Consider the following 17,863-nt stretch of genomic DNA (forward strand, 5'->3'; position numbering starts at 1 on the left):
CAATTCATTGTGACGTCTGAAGCTACTCGTTGAAGAACTGACGGTTAACTTTTATTACAGAGTTGCCCCCTTCCTTGCTTTTTCCGTTCGTCACATGAATGCTGATTGTGTTCTATTTCGCAATAATTTTACGACAGCAATCTTTCAAAGTTTTTTTCTCATGTACCTTCAGATTTTAACGTATTTAGGGATTTTCGTCAGTATTTTTGTTCCATAAATGATCTACGATAAACAGAAGAAGACTTTTAAATAAAAAAAGATGAATTGACTTGTCATATAACTACTTGTCATAACAAAGAATAAAGTAAAATATTCTCCATGGAATCGATCATATTTCAGCATATGAAGGAAACTCCTTAAAGTTATAACAATTCTCGTAAAGTACGCAAGTAAGTCATTTTACTTACTGCTTAAACGTCAATATTTAGATTCTGCTGCATTTTTGTCCTTGTGAAAACTTTTTAACAAACGACTTTGCATTTTGGCGTGGGTGGTCATAACCATACATTTTGTTATAAATAAATGAATTTAGAAAACTTGCATCTGCATCAAAAGGTATAATGACAATAAATTACGTGTGAATCATAAACTTTTTCCTCGGTGTCCTCCAAGCAGGGGCGACACATCCTCTTAATTCATTAATTAGGTCTTATGATGTTTATAAATATTAACAGATTTATACATTTCAAAAGATGATATTTCACGTAAATGATTTATAAATTACATGTTATACAATGTCATAATGTTGTTTTTCTTTGTAAAATAATGTTGTCTGTTTTCAGTAGATCAGGAGTAATGCTTTTCCCTCCAGTTGACGTTTCTTACTCTTATTGGATTATCTGAAAGACAAACACACTCTAGAATTAACACATTTGAGCTAATGTCATCTTAAGTCTTAATCAAATAAGAACAGTTCTTTCAGAAAATTCAATTGTTTGACATTCTTCTAAAATTATAACTAATAATTATGTCACAATTGACAATTAAAAAACATATTCCCCTGGGGATGTTTTCACACTTAAATATCATTCTTCTAAAAATCGATCATTGTTCATTAAATAATCATCGGACGTCTTTAAGTCCTAGAAATCTAATTAACGATTCATCTTTTGTCGGTAAAATGTGTGCTCAATGCTTTAAATCTAATAAGATAATAAAGTTTATAAAAGATGAACTGCTATTTTACAGGTTACTGACACAAGTTTCATAGTTGCCTCATAATGTACGGAAAATTATTTCTTATCCTAGAATCACAATTTGCTTCGCCTACCATTTTTTCAGATTTTAATTTTAATACGGACATAGACATAATTTTATATTTTATTAAAAAAAAAAATTCAAACTTTGCCGTCGGATTTGTCGCTAAAACGCAAAAACATATATTTGCCTTTTTCAGAGAAAATAGAATGATTCGCGAATCACACGTTAAGTCATAAAGCTGTGAACATTGAAGAATTTTAAATAAATGTGGTTAACATATTGATAATTGATAGGATAGAAATAATTAAGTTTAACTACACATAACAAAATATTTGTCTACGCATTAAACCTCTTTCCGTCTATCAAACAATTATTTCTTAATCAAATAATTAAATTTTTATTACGTTTTTATTTATTTACTTATATAAACATGTAAGAAATTATTATGTAAGTTAAAATAGTTTAAAGGGATGTCCAACTCCTATTTGTTTGTATAAACAATTGTAAAGAAACATCTCACATTGAAAGTCACTCAACTATCACAATAGTCATCTCGCGTTCCGAATCTTTTTATTCTAAAACCAATCAAAAACGTTGTTTCTATTTTATTATCATAATCTTGAAGTATCGATAATCATATTTTCTGACATGCGCATTATAGTATTTGCAGTAATCAGAAGAAAAATCAAGTGGAGAAACTTTTGTCATTTTGTCTGTTTCTTTTCTTAAAGAATGTCACGTCGAAAACAGACGAAACCGAGACACATTGAGTCGGAATCCGAAATTGCAGCTTTGCTTCAGAATGGTAAGTTGATTGATAAAAAGGATTTCGTACGAGGAATTACCAGCGCAATACACAGATATTGTTTTGGAATGACAGGTGACTGGAGTGATTACATTACATTCAGAATCCTCTGGGAGGTTTAAATCCAACTAGGGTCAATAATTTAATTTCATTTGGAAGCAGGCAACCGGATGGTAATGTATTACATTCAAGTTTTCTTATTTACTATTTTACGTTATAGTGGTTTGTTTACCTATTTTAAAAAGTCCGCGAAATTTACACCCGAGTTGGCCTTTAGCACGTGGGGATTAGCAGATCGCATTCTATCACAGCCGGTCGCACGGTAAAGTAGATCTTTTTAATTGCTTTTAATTATAAAATGTTTAATGATTAAGGTAAATAAACAATTGATTCTAAATATTTTTCTGTTCCTGATTATACCATTAAAAAAATTGTCGGACTTCGATTTTGAATGATATTTTATAGTTGAATATTAAAAAACCTGCATCGGTTATTGAAATCTTTTATAAAAAAAAACCTTTGATATTTTAAGATGACAGGTACCTGTTTGTTTTGAATTATATTGAAATATATTTAGTACTTTCACTTAATATTTGCGATTGAAGAGGCATATTTATGTTACCCTATTACGGTAGAATGTATATCTTCAATATTGAATTAGACAAATTTATAAAGCAATTGTTGATAAAGGGAATATTAATTTTTGTTGATTTAGTGTCTAGTTTAATGTAGCATATACAAACATTTTATATTAGGTACAAATAACAAGATTTTCTTTCCATTTGATAAGAAATTTAGTAAGTCATGCACAATTTTGCTTTTCATCTCTGCTTTATTCTCCTTAATATGAATGTTTTATTTATAATTGCATAAGATATTTGATAAAAATGTTGCATTTTCATTTGCTTGTGTTGACTAATATTAACTAGAAATAAAGGAAAATGTCTTTTAAGTTTATTGATAAATCTCATTGGGACACGAACACCTGAAAAATATTAAAAACCTTTTGAAATAGATTGGAAGATTTATGAAAATAATAAAAGGATCTGTCCCATACTTAAATCAAATTTGTAGCCCTACTTTAGTGGACTTAGGGATACAGAATTCATGTTAAAAACAAGGTGAAGAGAATTAGAAATTTAAACAAATGGGCCTTTTAGATTATTATAAATCATAAACTAATTCATATCACTATCCACAGAATGTGGTATATTTCTTATGAAAACCCAGAAATATTGATAAGTTAGTATTGAAAGAGAAAATTGATAAGACTATTTAATGCCTTCTCATAAGAATTGGTGGAGATTTTCACAGTGACGACACATCTTACCTTGCTACCCGGATTAAGAAAATCACCATTTATTTCATTTAGTTATATATTTCTTGTAGTAATTGTCAATTTCTAGATAAGGGTGTAATTTAGCCAAAGGGGAGCATGTCCAACTAGGAAACTTGTGGAATTTTCCCTGATTGTCTTTGTAAAAAGTTATGAGGGAATCAGTTGAATGTGTGAAAGGCCTGAGGGATAATGTTATCTGCTCAATATAATTGAATATAATTTTCATGTATCTGTTATTTACATTGTAATTGATAACATACTTGTGAAATGAACATGATTTTAAAAAATTGAATAGAAAATATAATGTTTACACAAGGATAAAGTCTTAACATTTCTTACAATTGTCCACATTTTATACATTTGTTGACAAAAATTACATTGAAAATCTAATCTGCATTGTGTAGAAAAGAAATATTACAATGAAAGAATCAACATTGAATTGATATCCACTCATTAGAAAGGTTGAAGATTACTTTTCTTTTTTTATAATACAAGTTTTGGTTATTAACAAGTTTTTCAAAGCAATTTTGTCAGAAGTAGATGACAAGTGAAGATATATATTGAGATGGGCAGTCAGATATGAAAATGATAGATATGGAAAATTGACATTTTAGACAGTTAGAACTCCAACTAACAGCTGCTTAGCTGATGATTTTCAGAAAAATTTTGACAGTCTATTTAGCAGCATTTGCTAAATTGGCAGTTCTGAGTTTGTTAAGAAAATCATAACAAAAATGTTGGCATCATGACTCAAACAAATAGATATTTTTTGTATACTGATATAATCAGCATTCTTAGAATAAAAAAAATATTTGTTATTTCAAATCAGCTGCTTCAGTTCACAATAATAAATGTTCATTTGTAATGATATCATATAGAGATAGACCATAACTCCCTTAAATATTGTCTGTCAACTTTGGCCCAGAACCTTTTTTTAATATTTTCTATGGTGAAAATTTGAAACGGGACATTTTTCATGTGTTGGTCGAGTTTTCCCTTCCTGCATATTTTACAATGGTGTAATTAATTAGTTTCAGAATTCTGTCTAGGTGTTTAGCCAAATCTTTATTGAATTTGTGTTAAAGTTCTCTGACACTTTTAGTTGACTTTTCGATGGTAAAACTTCAAGAATTAATTTGCATGCGTTGATTTTAAATAATGTTTAGTCTAATGGTATTAAGAACATTGGCATTTGAACAAGCAACTGTTGTCAGGCTGATAGACTCAAAGACCAAGAAAATGTATAAACATGTATTGTCATTAGTTAATATAGGGAGGGACAAGTATACCACATGTATAATACATGTAAGATAATTACATAAGTCTAGAATTAAAAAAAAAAAAAAACAGTGCAGTATCGAAGGAAATTGAATTGTAAATTTATGAGGAAATACATGTAGTTTATGAATTTACTGTTAATATAAAGTTTTCTGATTTAGTTCTATCCTGCATTTATATTACACCCACATACATGTATCCTTAGGTACATGCACTTCTAATGTCATATAATTTTATTTTTCTAACAGCTTATAAGATAAAAAAAAATTGTGAAATTTAGAGTTTAACATTATTGGAAAGATTGATCCATTATTTCATATATATATATATATATATATATATATATATATATATATATATATATATATATATGTAATTCATTGTAGTTCAACTACATGTACATGTATTTTACTGCATTAAACACCAACACTTACTCTAATTAATGCTAAGCAAAAATTAAAAGTCATCATTGCAATATTTGGGAATGATGCTAATTTTTTTTTTCCATCGGAAGATGTAGAAGGAGATTCTACCCATTAAATAAATATTTAAAGTTTATATATGTGTTTGATGGAAAAGAATTAAAGTGAAACACTGTATAAAAGTTTGCTGAGGAAGTGTTGTAATCTCAGATTAAAAGCATTACTACGTTGATATCAAAACTTTAATGGTAAATTGCAATATCACATTTTTGACAAATTGAAACATGAGTCGTATTAACAGCTCACAGAGCAAAAATTTTGGGCAAGGCATCCGTTTATGAAAATTTATGTAAACAAATCTTCCAATCACTAGGAACAAGGCGATGAAGAAGTCGACAGTAATGTAGATAATTTTATCTGCCAAAATATTTTGTCTTATGACATTCTCTATATGTTTATAAGTATCAGGACAACGGAAGATTAGGTTAGAAAGCTATCCACGGTAGATCTACAGGTATTACTATGATCATAATGGATACAAATTAGACAATTTGTATGTAGTTTGTAATACTATGATGTTGAAAAGAGTTTTTGATAGGGTTAATTTATAAGTAAACAGAGATTGTTTTTGCTCTAAGTTTGCATGTATTACACCAAGTAGCCACTTTAAAGGGAAAAAATAACAATTAATGTTATTTTAGCTGAACACAGATTTGAGATCTAAGATTGAATGAGTCGTGTTGAGTCTCTTCTATCGATTTTGGAACCATTCAATCACTTCATTGCTATAGCCATATCACAAATCTTTTTTATAATGTTGAGAACAACATGCAAGTTTTTATGGGAATAATTAGTAAGTCTTGGCAGAAATTGTTAAAATTTTGGAATTTAAGAAATTACTGAAATGTTGTTAAACCCATTGAAACTGTCATTATTGACCAGTGTTACTTATCATTTGTCTAGGATGAACAAGTGAAGCCAGAAATTGAAATACTTATCTTTATATAATTTGACACTTTAATGAGTGAACATTATAGTTTTTTGCTGACTTGATGGACAAAAATTAGTTTTTAGATATGGAATCATATGGACTGTTTCTATGACCTGAAAATCATACTTCTCTTGACCTCTATATGTTTAGTCTGTGAAGATTTAGATAAGAAAAAAAAAGTGCTATGTTTGTCTGTGTTCATTTTGTTTTATTTAATGTATAGATGAAGCCTCAGTGATTTCCACATCAGCCCAGCCACACTTGGAACTCTCCATGCATTTGAAAAGATAATTCCAAGTTATTATAGGATAAATTTTCAGTTTAGCAAATCCCTGATGAAATTAATATTGTCTGCGTCAGCTGGATCAAGCCAAAAACATTAATACTGTAATAATTTCTCTTGACAGGAAATGGCCTAAACTTTTGCAGGTATCAACAGTCTCCTATGCTCAACAGAATTACCGTAGCTGGGTAACTTTTGATTTTATAAGATTTGATTTACTGCTGACAATGTTGATATTAGCCAAAATAAAATAACTTCTGCATCTAGGTTAACATTTTAACTCATTGTTTGTTCACCAGTTATGTCAGAGCGATAAGATATGAATTTCAAGTACATTTTCAATAGCATGAATCGAGAAAAATTAATTTGTCTTGCGTTTTATTTTCATTTAAAATGATTGATTAGTAAATTATAAATCTTTGAAATTAACACTAATGGTTTTCAACTGTTTGCTGAATTCTGTGGTGTCTTTTTAACTCATTTAAAAAAAAAATCTTTTTACATTTATTAATTTTGATGGCAATATTTTCATTAAATAGTAACTTAATTGGTTTTAAATCTGTATTTTATGGATGAAGGTGATATGTTCTTTCATAACTCTCTCTACTGGTAGTGGCACTGAGATTGCAACACACTATTTCCTACATGTATCTCTTTTAAAACTCTCTCTCTTTCAAATATATAGCTATATGTAGAGGTTTTTATATATATTTACAATAAAGTCACTAGTTTCACTATATGTACATTTATTATATCAATATGACTATCATGTCTAACATGTTAGCAGCTGTTGTTGCACATAGAATTATAAATTAATTTCACAATAGAATAATCATTTCAAATCAAAATTATCATTTGGTCTGTCTTTTTACAGTTTTAACAGAACATGCAAGTTTAAATGTGTCATAACTAGAAAATGTATCTTTCTTCCTCATCTGATCAGAAACTCATGAAGGGAGACAACTGAAGCATCAGTTCCCTTCCCCCATTTCTATAAGATCTTTTTAATGGATATGAACAACCTGTTTCAAAAATTTTTCTCTAACAAACCAAAAACAATTAGCTGGAAATGGTTTGGTTAAGCATCCACTATTCTGTAAACATTCTAGCCAAGGGTTCAATTTAATGCTATTAGGGAAACAATCACAGAATGAAAGGAAGAGAGTGAAGTTAACAAAAAGACAGGAAACTCCATATTGTGTAGGAGGAAAGGTGTGCAAGATGAAGAGGATCATCTGACCCTTTACAGGATATTTGACCTTTTACTCTTGTACACTTCATGATTTATGCTCTGGAAAGAAACTTCTCTAAAATAAGAATGACCATGGTCATGTTTGTAATTCACCTGTGTGGCTGTTGTGACACACCTTTCTTACAGACCAGAGTGACCTATGTCCACCCTGTCTGAAATAATTAATGTCTCTTTAAAATATCATTTCAAATGATTCATATTTCAGCTTTTATTTCTTCTCAGACAATTAATGGACAGTTTGCTGTGGTTTAAACATAGGTGTGATTTTACATTAGGATATGTGAAATGTTCATGATTCATCAGATTTCAATAGAAAAGGATGGACAAAATATAATAAGGTCCAACAAATTTCAATTTTGACATCCATTATCAATTTTTAAAAGTCCTTTAATTGGGGGGTTCAGAAAGGTGCCAGTTTGAGTCTTCTCATGCTTTTTACATACTTAAGCAAATTTTGGATCATCTGTGTTAGTTGAAGTGATATTTTCATGACCTGGAGGGATTTTTTGTTACATGTACCTGCACAATTTTTATGATTTCCACATAATACTGAATTTTGGTGTGTCTACATTTGTACAAAGTAGTTGTCTAAATTCCTTTGAAATTCCAAATATTTATTGAAAACAAATTAAATGAGACATAAAAATTTTAATGTTTACCTTCATTTTGGCCTTGGGGATAAAAAGTATTATTACAGAAATATATAGGTGGTCATCTATAGAAATGTTCTGGACACAATTAGATTTATAGAGGAATTAGCACACATCTATGACATTTGAAATTATTTCTCAGTTGGACATTATTCCATATTGCTTTATATAAAATGGTCATTATGGAGAGCATGAGATATTTTGAATATAATAGCCAAAAACTTCACCTTTGTCACTTAGATGAATAGAACCATTTCCTGTTTGATTGTAGAAAACTTAATTTATGTTCTGATAGTGGTCATTGTTACAAGAAAAGTTGCATAATATTCTACACAATAAATTGAAAAGGAGAGAAATTATTGTCAGAGAAAATAACTAGAATTATAAATTAATGTTGGCATAGAAACCTGGATGTTAAAAACATGTCAAACTGGACAATGGTCAAATGTGTCATTTAAATAAATTAAAATTCCATTACAACACTATCATCCCCATCACAATATAATTGTATTAAACTCTTCTTTTAAAACTGATCTATTTGATTTGAAAATAAGTCATAGCCACACAAGAAGATGTAATTTCCTCAAATGCTGTCCAAATTTCAACAAGTGTCATTTTCAAATCTTGAATTTTGAAAGAAGCTTTATAATAGTTTCCTTTGTGAAAGCCTGCTGTGTTCCCCCTAATCATTGCATATGCACTATTATATTCGCTTAAATAGCATGTTAAGTAAAACATGGGATATTAGTATGGCTGCAGAACTCTTTCTGTACCCAAACTCAGTCAGTGGTTTTTGGGGAACAGGGTGTAATCATTATCTCATGCCAAGACTTAGGCAAATAAACTAAGCAGCCTCTGAAATTTCTTGACAATAAGGCTAAGCGGTGTTTATCCTGCTGGATAGGTGCTAAGTAATATGATGGATACTGAAATATGAATTCAGAATTTTTACATATACCATGTTGCACATTATTGATAAGAAACAAACTTCTCTCTTAAGCTGAAGACATGCATCAAACTTGTTGCTTATCTTCTAAAGGGGGTTAACTCTGGCCATTACTGCTTGGAGTGTTTTGTATATTGTAACAAAAATTAGTCATTTTTGGGATTAGGACCAGACACATATTTTTGTCGCTATGAAAACTTCAAGCAGATTTTTCTGATATATTTTTGTAAAGTTCAAACATTTTCTGAAAGCTTTGACATTTGAACAAAGACCATAATAATTTATGTGGTAAACTATTAAGTGGTGCACCTAGATGTAGGAGACAAATCAGCGCACCAGGAACCTTTTGTACTTTACAAAAGCCAGATTAATTTTCCAAAGCCTCAGATATGCATTATAGAAACATGAATGATATATATTGGTATATTTTAAGTATAGGCTATTTATTAAGAAAATGTATCCAGGAACGAAGGGGACAACCAGGTGAAAAATATTGAATAGGTTTATCACAAATCGTCATAAATAAGTCTCGTGGAAGGATCGATGGCATTTTGAATATTTCTCCCTAAATGCTTTTGTCAACAGTTTCAATTAAATTATATGTATGATATTGATGCAGTTTTATGAGTTAGAATATGCACGAACATGTTCTGTACACCTCATATTTTAATGTCGTGGATGTATTATGCTGTATATCAAAATGAATGTAGTTAAATGGCTAATCGTTACTTTAGTGCATGTTCATATATTATTCAACAGATTGAATTAAATATCACACGATTTAAACTTTAATATTCTAAATTACATAATGCAACAAAATTTAATCAAAATTTTATTAAACTTTGCAAATTGATGCATGCAACAAAATTATTATAGTGGGATTAATCCGTTTTTAATATTTTTGGCTGTTATTAAAATCAAATTTAATAAAATATGAAATATTGATACTGAAAAGTAATTAAATCTGAAGAATTTCAAATTTTTATGGGAACCACTTTTGATGTGATACAAAGAAATTCTTTACCATATTAAAACAAACATTAAAATTGTTGTAATGACATTTTATTGGTGTTACTCTATTGGTGAACGAAAATAAAAACATGTCCTATGGGTATGGGTATTGTGAAATAATGGCCAGGAGTTTATATATCTTATTAACGGTGATGTAATGAAACAATTTTTATTTCACATTATGTAAGTAGTTGACTTTGAATTTATCTTAACAAATCTAACAAGTAAAAAAATGTTATTATTATAAGATTATCATGACCTTTGTGTACTTAAGATATCAGATAATAATGAAATTGTTTCATTTGTCATGGAGTCTTCTGTTCACTGACAGCATTACAATTATTGGCTGAAATAGGAGAAAAAAGAACACAGGAATTTTGTCTATTTTTTGTAAAGTAGATTAATTCAGGTGGGATTTTGACAGGTAACTTTTCTATTTTCTGACAGTTAACATACATATGTAGAATTTTTACAATTAGATTTTGCTATATAAAGGAGTTAAACCAGTTTGTACTGAAAGAAATTGTTTTAGAAGTTCAGTAAATTTTAAAAAATTATGTTTGAAGCAAATTCTTATTTTATTTTGTCATTATTTGTGTTTGAAGTCATATCTTTTGACCCTTAATGTCAAAGATCAATTGTTAAGGACACAAGAAAATAGGATTTTTATTGCTAAAGATATTGGTAATACATTTAAAAATTAAGTGAAAAAATTTAGATTTTTGTGCCGTACTTGTTTAAGTAACACTTTTATTCCAATAAATTTATATGTAAATGTACTTTGGTGGACCATTGCTTATTAAGGGCAATAACTCTTAATAGTTTAGCCAGTTATATTAATCCTACAATGTTGTACTATACTTTATCTAAGTGAATTATGCAAACAATTTGATGATAGAGAAGAAATAACTCATTAAATTTAGATTTAAGATGTTTATTCTATAAAGTATATGATTATAAATAGGCTTAATAACAACTTAATGAAACATAAGTTTGATATGAAATTGCATCTAGGGATTTATAACAATAAAATATTCAATATGGTACAATTGTTCATGCTTTTTATTTGTAATTGTAGCTTACATAAAATAGCTTTATGTAGAAATTAAAATTTCATATTACTGCTCTAAGACATCAAAGGAAATAAGTTAATATAAATACCTCTGATCTTCTGCTTGATTTTCAGTAATCTAAACAGAATAAAACGATAAGTGTTAATATTTCTAAATATTCACAGATATTTTACATATGTGTGATGTACAACAGAAAAGGATTTTATGATAGACTATTCTTTGATTTTTTTTCATAAAATTTTATTTACAAAGTTGTAGGGAGTGCTTGATTCATGTAGGATTTAATCACCTTGCCGTTCATACCGAAGTACAACATTACATTAGTTATTCTTTTGATATGATATAGAATTTCATACTTTTGCTTTCCAAAACCATGGACACATGTAATGGTAGTTAAATCTCAAGGTTTTTAGCCTTAAATATTATCATCTCTTAATTCAATGTTTGGCAGTGATTGAATTAGACTCCATTGTGTCTGTTCCTTCATATACTTGTATGTTGGAAAATATAGTCGTTAAGGAATCAAAACATGGTACATGTAACCTTTCCCCAGTGAATTTTCTGAAACTTAGAATGGCATCATGGTCAGAGACTTCCTTCCCACATCATAACTAAAATATATTTCATTGCTTCTTAGCCATTAAAGTCATTAATTAATACATTCCAAACCTCTAAAATTCCATTTCACAATGCTATCAAAAGTCATTATAAAAATTCCTTCTTTCCATATTCCATTTCTTTATAATTTATTTTCAAAGGTTGGGAAGATTCCATAAGTAATTGAGACTGATTATGTTAAATATTAGACTATGTCAATAATTCCTTACCACACATTAAGTTCTACCAAGTATCAAATGCAAGGACACAAATCTAATTTATTTGATATGAATATACAGTGAGAACAATGTTAGTAATTTTGAATTGATTACACCCAAGATGTATTGCTATGAATAAATGTTTATGATTTAGAAGTTTGTGTATGTCCAAAATTCTATACATAGTTTTATGGGAAAATCATTCCAAGGCTATATTTAGTCATTTTCTCAATAACCGACATGATTAATTCATTTATATTGTAAAAAAAAGGGTCTGCACTTCAATTTTCATAAGCGCTTTTGTTATCATGTAACTATGAATTTCATAACACAGTACATGTAAAGGCAGATATGCCAAAAATTACAAAAATGTTAAAATCCAGTTATTGTTATACTACATGTATGACATGTACTCGGTCACATCTGATGCATGTCTCCGGTAAAATATTTGGTCCTTTTCTCAGTGTACCTTTTTGTGATCTAATAAAGAACGTTATGTGTGGTCTTTGGTTTTCTCATTATACTAAACCAAAGATATGTATTTTAATAATTTTTAACTTTCAACATGATTAACCTATAGATTGTTGTTAAATTAGAGTCATTCCTTGGTGAATTTAACTTTGTGACAATTCATATTTTAGTAATATTAGTAATGCTGTTTATTGTTAATATTTATGGGATTTTTTGCCAGTTATAGGATGATACCATCTTTATATATGTAGTTCGCCAGAATTTGTTATGTTTTGTGGTTTTATTTCATCATAATAATAATTTTTTTTTGTGGTTTTATTTTGACACAATAATAATAATTTTGTAGTTGACAGTCCACATCATCAATGTAACTTTCTAGTGAAATGAGTAGAATGTAGAACATTATTTTTTACATGAATTGTAAGCTGGTCTCACTTTCAAGTGAAAACAATACATATATTTTAATTGATGAGTTCCTACAAGTCAATATACTTCACTCAAAGATAAACTAACTGTTCCATTACAATATATTTGAACAAAATTGTTCTTATCATGGTCAGAATATTTACTGAACATTAATTCACAGCAGGATTTGATAAAGAGTTACCTCCCCTTATAGGTAGTTAGTAGCCTCTTTATCAGGTAATTTGTCAAAAGGTAGCAGTGCACACAGCAAGACAACATATAAACTTGGCAGGAACTGTTAGCATAACTCTGGAAATTATCACATTTTACTCCCAGACTAAACTTATCATTATAATAGACGAAAATTTGTCATAAATTTATGTTATAGGTGTGTGGTAGCAGTCTGGTTTATGAATGAATATCACACATGGCTTTTCTCATATCTGAATCTTTTTGACAATCATTTTCTCAATTTTCATCTTAAATACAGTTATATCTTTCTCATCTATCTAATATTGCCAGATTTCAAATTTTTGGAAGCTTTTTAAAGTGAGCTTATGTGTGCATGCATCTGATTATAAGAGTTTATCTATTTGGCTTCTGACATATATCATATATAATATTCCATTTTAATCTTATATCGTATACTTATTCATTTTTGCCAAGTATTTGAAACTTGTGATAGCAAAAATATGCTTCTGATATCTTTCTTATTTGTGAAATTAAATTCAGAATCAATTTTATATTTGGATTCTAATTTCTATAAAAAAAAAGGGTGGACCCAAGAAATTTGATTACTATTTTGGTTTTTGAAAGGGAATTTTTGACAAAATATCAAATAGATAGGTCCAATGTAAATTTTATTCACTTACAAAACACAACTGAATATAAATCAGAAAGCAGTAAATAATAAATTTTCTTATCCATTTTGAGGGGCAATAACTCCACAAAGTATATACAATTTACATACAAGAAATGATCAACAAACATTTTGTAGTATAGGTGTATTGATACTCTAGTGGAATTTGTCAATATTAAGTGAATGATTAAACCAGTGATCAAAGAATCTGCCTGATAAAAGCCCATAGTGATACCTATGATTATTTAGAGTCTATTTATCCTTTATCAATACTGTAGTAATAACTGACCCTTAAATGAAGGGTCATCCAAACTCTTTGGTGGTATTGAAGACCTCACGGTTTAGTTATCAGGGTTTATTGACAAGGGCTTTAACACTGTTGACCTTTATCGGTATCCTGGTGTCTGTTCCCTCTTGTGAAACATGTAGTGGGGTTCACAATAATTATCATATTTGTCAGAAGAATGAAGTTATCAGCAATTTTAAAGTTGACAGTTTGTATCAGTGATTATTTTATTTTTCTCTTAAATTGTTTTGTGCTGTGAAAATTGGATAATTGAACATAGAATTAGATATTCATTAGTTTTGTGGAAGAAATCTTTAATTAAATGTCTTAGAAAAATAGAAACATACAAATATATAGACTAAATATAACATATAATACTGTGTGATGTTGATACCTGAATCATAACACAAATTTTTATGTGATGAAAAATTTTTTTTATCATTGATTGTACAATTTTATCAGATGTTATATAAGAGACCCACAAAGTTAATTTGCCACCCAAGTAACAATAGTTATACTGATACAACTGTGCATTATGATTTTAATTTAATTATCATATTTCATGCCAAAAATATTTTCACAACTTTTTGTCGCCTTTTTCAGTATTGTGCATGCTAGTAATGCAAAAATATATGCCTTAATAAAAAGTTTTAGTGCAATCAATGCCAAAAATCAGTAAAAACTGATATTCAATATTTGTGTTCAGACAAGACCAAATCATACATCCTCCATTATAGACCATTATCTATAGTATTGTGTTTTATTTTGAAATGTTAAATTTCTATCAAGCTGTCAGAAGATTTCAATTTCATAATCACAAATTATATCAATGTATAGTTAGATGGTTATCTAGTATGTATGGAGTGCTGTATATTGATGGCAGTTTAGAAAGACTACATTCACTCACTGTTTGACAAGCATGGTGGTTTTTTGGCTTATATTTTAACCTTTTGACTTAAAGCTCAGATATGTCAAAAAGAACAAAATAATTATTGAAATGACAACAAAACATAGTGTAAATTTGTGGCTGACCCTGAGATGGTAGGTCTGATATGGACTGTAACAATCCTATATGACACAATATTAAAGTATAAATACTGATTGTGCATGAAACGTTGCATTTCAGTATAAACTGACATGACATTTCAATCATGAGGCAATATTTGTTCAGGGGTTAACAAACCACAGGTGTACAACAATATGATTTATTGTTACAGTTTTGCCAGGGTTGTTGTAGAAACAATTTTTGTGTCTTGTGAGACAAGTTGAAGACAGTCAACTTACATCAGTTTAGCATGACCTTCATTTTCCTGTACTTAAAATGTATTCAAAGTTATGGAATTTTAGAAAAAAATCTTTTCTGACACTTGGACATAGAAAATTATACAGGATTTAATAGGGGTTGTGATGGAAATTCACAATTTTTAGATGGGTTCGATAGAGTTGGTGGGTTGGGTACCATTTTTGAATGAATAATAATTAATGGCCGTTGACACACTTCATATTTTAAGTAACAGTGTAGAGAACTGTACTTATCTTAAAAGACAGATGTAGTACGTTTTCTTCAGTTGTCCTGAAAATATCAGTATATGACAGATACATGTATCTATGTATGTGTATCAGACTGTATAGCACTTGGTACCAATATATTACTGATGTCTGTGTACCTGCACAGACTGTATAGCTTTTGGTACCAGTATATGACTGCTATCTGCGTATATCCAACTATAAAGCACTTGGTACCAGTGTATGACTGATATCTATGTATGTGTATATCAACTATAAAGCACTTGGTACCAGTGTATGACTGATATCTATGTACATGTGTCCCAACTATAAAGCACTTGGTACCAGTATACATCGGATATCTGTGTACGTGTATCAGACCATAAAGCACTTGGTGACAGTGTATTACTGATATCTGTGTAGGTGTATCAGACTGTATAGTACTTGGTACCAGTATGTGACTGATATCTGTATAGGATTATCCTTTGTACATGTATAGAGGTTGATAAATTGTGAATTTTGTAACCATTAGTCTGGAAATTAGTCCAGTTATGGAGAAAGTATACTGTATTCTATGTAATTTGATGTCTTTTTGACACCTTAAAGAAGACCTTTGTATGCCATTTCAGAAAGATTCAGTTAAAATGTGATTATAAGAAAAAATAATATTTATATTTAAAAATGATATGTGGTGATCAAGTTAAGTTTTATTACTTCTCTCTGCACCTGTAGACTAAATATGATACTATTAAATGTTAAAGATACTGAATCATAAAGATGTAGGTAAGTGGTATGCTGACACTAGGTTACTATTGATATCATAATTAAAATATCTTATTTTATCATTTTTTCTTCTATATTTGTATAATTAAAGCTGACATTGGCAATTTTCAGTTTCCATAATGATAAGTATGACTTTTGGGTTTTACAGTAAGTAACAACTGATATTCAGAATGGCTATGTGCTCTTTTAAATCATTTTTCAGTTTTAATTTATTCTAAATTAATAACAGATCATCATTTTGAGGAGCAAAATTGTTCAGTGCCTTGGATGTATAAGAAAATTGAGGCTTTACAGCCAGGTGTTGAAAAACAAATTTTGTAGAAATCTTTGTTGACACTTTTGGCCTATACTTAAGTTTTAATATGTGGTAATTTATCCTGCTTGCCATTCATTAATGATTCAGACTGCATCCTAGGTCTTCTATCTAGCCATGTCAAGTCTTTCCATATTAAAATTTCACATTTGCAATTAAAGGTAAATTTATTACCTGTACATCTGGGAAAGTTTATCCCACCCAGAACTAGATAACTTCAGCTCTTAATATCAATTTGATAGAAACATGAAAATGATATGAAAATAACCCACTATAAATAAAGAAAAACAGATTAATCTTGTATTTTGATACTCAATATAAAATTTTCCATAAGGTCAGTTGTTTTTCATTCTTTTTCTGTGACTCAACTTTTCATCCTCTTAGATTACCTGTCCAATTTTAGACACCTGTCTATTTTATACTGATTTCTGTGCTATATAAGATTATGCATTAACAAGTACCCTTTAGAATTGAGATGGTCTAAACTTGTCTGATTTTACAAATTTATGGTATATTTATTCATTAACACCCTTTTGTTAACCCTTAATACAAAGAAATCTATTGGTATAATGAAACATCTTTTGATGTTAAGTTTTGTATGTGAATTAAATATAAAGTTGAATTATGTATGAATTTTATTGATATCAAGGGAAACGACTCTTTATATTTACTCTCATATTTCATGGTTTTTAGTATTTCATTTTATTGTACTGATAATCTGACATTTCAATTGTAGGGTAACCTTTTAGATATAAATGTCTGAAAATTTGCATAATTACAAACTATTTTATGGAGTTCCAGTATTTTTTTATCAGTGAAAGCATCTGTAAAAGAGGATCACTTAGGATTCCCATGACGGTCTTTAAAAAGTCATGAAGATGAGACCCTCCAATATACATGAATGGCCCATATGGCATGTTAAAGCCCATTTATCAATTTGCATTCATACCATGACAAAATGTCCCTATTGTTTTGAATCTGCTAATAACAGCTCTCAAATTTGGCTGTGATAATTTTCACATCATTTTACATCACCCTAAGATATTATGTGTTATAATGATAAACTGGACTGCATGACAAGAGCATATTAACATTGACATTTTTGAACTTCTAATTACAAGTGCACACATCCAGTAATCAAAAATCAAATAACAGTGTTCTGAGATTTCAAAATT

The 17,863-nt window shown here is 29.2% G+C and overlaps 1 protein-coding gene across 3 annotated transcripts in view; it reads left to right on the plus strand.

Annotated features, from left to right (window-relative positions):
- The first annotated feature begins 1,845 nt into the window (after positions 1 to 1,845).
- The window catches only part of LOC148615623 (sal-like protein 1), a 40,030-nt gene continuing 24,012 nt past the window's right edge, over positions 1,846 to 17,863 (plus strand). The window contains exon 1 of one of the 3 annotated variants that reach the window (XM_088582043.1): positions 1,846 to 2,005. In XM_088582043.1, the coding sequence (XP_088438169.1) occupies positions 1,933 to 2,005 (73 nt within the window). In that variant the 5' untranslated portion in view covers positions 1,846 to 1,932. Of the gene's footprint in view, positions 2,006 to 2,045; positions 2,179 to 17,863 lie in introns of those variants that run through there. The other 2 variants (XM_088582041.1, XM_088582044.1) reach the window with 2 other exon arrangements.

The sequence above is a fragment of the Perna viridis genome, chromosome 5, assembly GCF_037379345.1.
Source record: "Perna viridis isolate PV_CMFRI_1.1 ecotype Kerala chromosome 5, ASM3737934v1, whole genome shotgun sequence".
Classification (NCBI taxonomy): domain Eukaryota; kingdom Metazoa; phylum Mollusca; class Bivalvia; order Mytilida; family Mytilidae; genus Perna; species Perna viridis.